At 42.4% G+C, this 2,439-nt stretch overlaps 1 protein-coding gene across 1 annotated transcript in view; it reads left to right on the top strand.

Annotated features, from left to right (window-relative positions):
- The window catches only part of rhbdd1 (rhomboid domain containing 1), a gene marked incomplete at its 5' end in the record, with an annotated part of 12,627 nt that extends 10,658 nt beyond the window's left edge, over positions 1–1,969 (top strand). Inside the window, 4 exon segments of the mRNA XM_014026421.1 lie at positions 613–701; positions 914–958; positions 1,070–1,207; positions 1,280–1,969. Of these exon segments, the coding sequence (XP_013881875.1) occupies positions 613–701; positions 914–958; positions 1,070–1,207; positions 1,280–1,386 (379 nt within the window). The 3' untranslated portion in view covers positions 1,387–1,969.
- Between the last annotated feature and the right edge of the window lie 470 nt (positions 1,970–2,439).

Below are 2,439 nucleotides of genomic sequence, written 5' to 3'. Positions count from 1 at the left end.
AGGTCTGTGTCTTTGAAGGGGCCATCAGAGGTCTGTGTCTTTGAAGGGGCCATCGGAGGTCTGTGTCTTTAAAGGGGCCATCAGAGGTCTGTGTCTTTGAAGGGGCCATCAGAGGTCTGTGTCTTTGAAGGGGCCATCAGAGGTCTGTGGTCAGAGGAAGTTTTCTTATTGTTACACTCGAGGTGACCCTACAGCTCCACATGTGTTCACATGCCCCATGGGTAAAATGCAGATAGTTAATTTCCCCACCAGGGGATCAATACAGTGTTTTTAAATAAAATAAACAGAATTTAAAAAAAGAAAACCGTCCGTTTGAGGACCTGGGCCACTCAGTATTCACTACTTTATGTTTTATTTTCTGCAGTCAGGACGTAAAAACACCCGAGCAGAGCAGCTCTGCAGGCCGTGACACAAAGATGGAGGCTGATGTTTACATGTTGTCTGAGCAGACTGGGCTCACACACACCAGCTGCTCAGCTGGACACATATTTCCTTTGCCTCTCTCTCTGGGGCTTTTGAATCGCAGCTCAACTAGAAGTCCTTTAATTAGCTGCTGTGAGCCTCAGGCTCCACCAGAGGGCGCTGTTTGATCAGACATTTCTGCTTCTGCAGGAGCTCGTTTGTTGGACACCTGGCAGGTATCCTGGTGGGTCTGCTCTACACGTCCGGACCCCTGAAGACCATCATGAAGAGATGTGCAGGTCTTTGATGCAGTTTTTTTTTTAAAGATGACTTTTTTATTTTGGATGTTTTCAGGAAAACAGTTTTTCTAAACCTCATTTTTTATATTTTCTGTGATTTTTATTTGTTTTTTATCCATCAGTGAGCTGATTTAATCAGAAACTGAGTGGATTACAGCTGCAACCGTCAACATGTTTGTGCTGAAACGTTGTGTTTGTGTTTTTTCCACCAGCGTTAGTTTCCTCAGACACACACCGCAGCTACTCCGGTACTTCAGGTGAGTTCTCCCAGGTGAACAGAACCCTCTTATGTCCCTGACTGAGTCGGGCTTTCCCACAATGTAAGGATTCAAGAAGACGATCTGCAGAAGTGGATTTTAAATCTGCAGGTTATGGTGGCGCTGCAGGAGGAAACTCAGGAAGTTCTGCTCCAAACTACTGGAGCGCTGACTCAGCAGTTTACACAGGTGGGCTGACAGAGGCGGAGCAGCTGGAGGAGGCCATCAGAAACAGTCTGCATGACAGAGGTGAGGAGGCCGGGGGGGCGGGGCCATGGTTTAACTCTTAAGAATCTCCATATCTGATATTTGGTTTCCCAGATCAAACCCGGCGAGGAGAAGCTCCGCCCCCTTATGGCTTCAACGCATCTGCAGACCTCAGCGCTGAGGAGGTCAGGTGGAGGAGGCTGAGGAGGTTTGACAACTGAGCTCTGAAGAATATCCTCAACCCAAATGTTTTGTTTAAGATGATTTTAGTGAAACTCAGGAAACCAACGTTTGGCACACAGGAAACAGGAAGTTAAGTGTCAGATCTGAACTCATTAGAGACACAAAAACATTAATTCATTTATAAAAACTGTTCCTGATCAGAAGTCAGTTTGAATTCATCCTGAGATCATCTCGTCTGAATTCTGTGTGTTTTAATAAAGCTGTAAAAGTCCTCTCTGCTCGCTCTGATTCCCTGAAGCCTGACAGGAAGTAGGCCACTTTAAGATGGAGCCAGGGAACCTGCGAGCCACACATGGAGGTTCTGATGTGTTTCTGTGGTTCTGACCCGCAGCGTGGAGGAGGACGGGTTAAAATCAGACCAGGGTTTGTTTACACAGAAACAGTGTTCACGCTCTTTGTTCTCTTGTTTTTATGACTTTATTCTTTTAAAATGTTTAACGTTCCTCGGGACAACAGTTGTAAATTAGCCGTTGTGCTAACGCCAAAGCTTTTTTCTTTTGGATGTTGATATTTGTGCACTGTTCTTTTTTAAAAAGAAATAAATTAAACTTTATAAATATATTCAAATCATTGAGATCTCTTCTGTTCCGTCAAAACAATTATTTAAAAAAATCTGCTTCAGAAAACTGGCTCTGTTTTTATGTTCTTATGCTAATATTAGCTTTTAGCTAGTGTTAGGTTACTTTAAGGTTTTAGTTAGCCTTTGGCTATTTTTAGCTAGCTTTTAGCTACCTTTTTCTGCACATTCTTTTATAATTCAATGTTTAAACTGTTTTGTTGCAGCTTTAAATGACATTTTGCTGCCTTTAGTTAGCCGGTCATGACTTTCAGCGTGTTTTTAGCTGCTTTACATTTTTAGGTAGTGTTTGAGTGTTTTAAACTCGCGTTTTTGCTACTTTTACCTTTAGCTGTTCTTTGTTATTTCTATGTTTTTAATGAGCTTTTGCAGATTTTAGTTGACATTTTGCTTCTTTTAGTTAGCCGTTTGCTAGTTTTAACAACGTTTTAGTTAGCTTTTTGGAATTTTTAGC

This window comes from Austrofundulus limnaeus, unplaced genomic scaffold (assembly GCF_001266775.1).
Source record: "Austrofundulus limnaeus strain Quisiro unplaced genomic scaffold, Austrofundulus_limnaeus-1.0 Scaffold552, whole genome shotgun sequence".
Lineage (NCBI taxonomy): Eukaryota > Metazoa > Chordata > Actinopteri > Cyprinodontiformes > Rivulidae > Austrofundulus > Austrofundulus limnaeus.
Note: the sequence above shows the minus strand (reverse complement) of the source record. Positions and strands in the feature narration are given on the sequence as shown.